The sequence below is a fragment of the Lactuca virosa genome, chromosome 8 (assembly GCF_052849685.1).
Source record: "Lactuca virosa cultivar CGN04683 chromosome 8, Lactuca_virosa_CGN04683_v6, whole genome shotgun sequence".
NCBI lineage: Eukaryota > Viridiplantae > Streptophyta > Magnoliopsida > Asterales > Asteraceae > Lactuca > Lactuca virosa.
Window position 1 is genome coordinate 141201854 of NC_136433.1, and position 1877 is coordinate 141203730.

Here is a 1877-nt window from a genome sequence, read left to right on the forward strand (position 1 = left end):
ACAAGCACGAAATTCTGTACAAACAAACAAGATGGCGTTGACTTTCTTCAACATCAATCAACAGTCAACACATGGCTTGGCTTCTACCTTTCTATATAAAAATAAAATACATATATATATCTACAGTCTACAGTAGGAAGCTAGTGAAACCATCAAAACTCTTAACTTAACAATCATGAAATCAAATTGTAAATAATTTAATGTTTTCACTTGTGGTAGCTGTGAATTGTGATGTGAGAGTTCATCCTTCCTCTTCTGTGGGCCCAGACATAGGCATACTATTCTCCTCATTGTTTTGAATTTTCACCTCCACAGGATGCGTAGGGGAAGTACCTGCAGTTACATATCACATGTCACAAACTTAACAGGGTGTTTACCTAAGGGTATTTTGGTCTTTTACAAATGAATTTTAGTCTAAAAACATTATTAGAACCCTTTTCAAAGGAATTGGTGGGAAATCAAAGGAGCTGAATTCTTTCTAAAACCCCTACAGAATTGTGAAATATTTTAGTCTTTTAACAAATCATGGAATCCAAAGGGATTCGATGGAATTGAATTCTGTCCATTTGGCGACAAAACATGCCATGGAATGGAAACTCAAATTCCAATTCCATTCCTTCTATGTTCACTTTTTTTTCTATTAGTTTCCAATCCTAAGGCTGAAATGTTTTTAACTTATGATTGACACCTAGCACATTCCTAACACAATGCCTCTCCAAAAGGACAAGCAATCGGAAACTTCAATTTCAGACTTTTGATCCTTCAAATAGCGATAAAACTGATAGAACTTGCACCAAAGATTCGACATTTCATTAAAGTACTTTCAATCTTGAACTGATGTATGAATTATGATTTGTGGAATCTCGAGGTCAATGCCCTATCACTACTTTATCACAAAAATCTGTTCTTCATATTAATTCCAACGTGTATTTTAACTAACAAATCTACATTCTACACAATCCAATCCGGCATTTTTTCGGTTCATCTATACTCCAACAAAGTTAAGGCTTGAAAACAAACGAAACGAAAAGCAAATAAAAAGACGATACCTTCAATGAAATAAGCTGACGAAGGCCAACCACGCGACGTACTAAGGGACATAGATTCGTCCTCGGTCAATGGATTGGTAATTTGATTCAGGACTTCGAAGAGGTCTTGAGATTCTGGTCGGTGGCGACGAGGAGGGACCCAGTATGATGAACCGGGAATGAAAGGGAGCCAATCCGGAGCCGATTGCCTCACGATCAGATTGTGGATAACATCATCAAGCTTTCTTAACCCTAGAACCTCTGCATCTCCTTCCGATTCAAGGTCGACTTCGATCATTTGCGCTTTTCCCGACCGGCTGGAGAACCGACTCCGCTGTGATATCCCTAATTTGAATGTCTGCAATGAATTCGATGATGGTGATACCGTTCGAATTAGGGTTTGCGAGAGGAAACGAGCCATGGATTCGATATATACTACTGTGCGTATTTGTGTGGAAAAAGACGCATAAAATGATTTCGTTGATAAGCGATTGATAGAAGGGTTGATCCCATAAATTAAGGCCCAAGTTTCAATTTAACCACTCCAGGTGAAACTAATTCGGTTTGACTTGATAGAATATTAGACCCGTTTGGGTCAAACCGATTCCAAAAAGGGTAATTCTAAAGGCACCAACTCAATTCCAAATAAACGAATGAGTTGATTGAATGATAAATGTCATTTACTAAACTTAGCCATTTTTAAATATATTATATTAAATTTGTCAGGTGGTTATGCAAATTCATGAAATGTTACTCTTCAATTTACATTAAATATCCTTACATTTATATTTGATTGTCAAATCAAACCTTATATTTTTTAAAACTTTAGTTTATATATATATATATATA

The 1877-nt window shown here is 36.2% G+C and overlaps 1 protein-coding gene across 1 annotated transcript; it reads right to left on the reverse strand.

Annotated features, from left to right (window-relative positions):
- Positions 1 to 241: 241 nt before the first annotated feature.
- LOC145130901 (uncharacterized) lies at positions 242 to 1449 on the reverse strand. Its single transcript, XM_079065655.1, has 2 exons — positions 1050 to 1449; positions 242 to 333 (listed from the first exon to the last, which is right to left on the reverse strand). The coding sequence occupies exons 1-2, from the start codon at positions 1447 to 1449 to the stop codon at positions 242 to 244; spliced, it is 492 nt and encodes a 163-aa protein (XP_078921781.1).
- Positions 1450 to 1877: the final 428 nt, after the last annotated feature.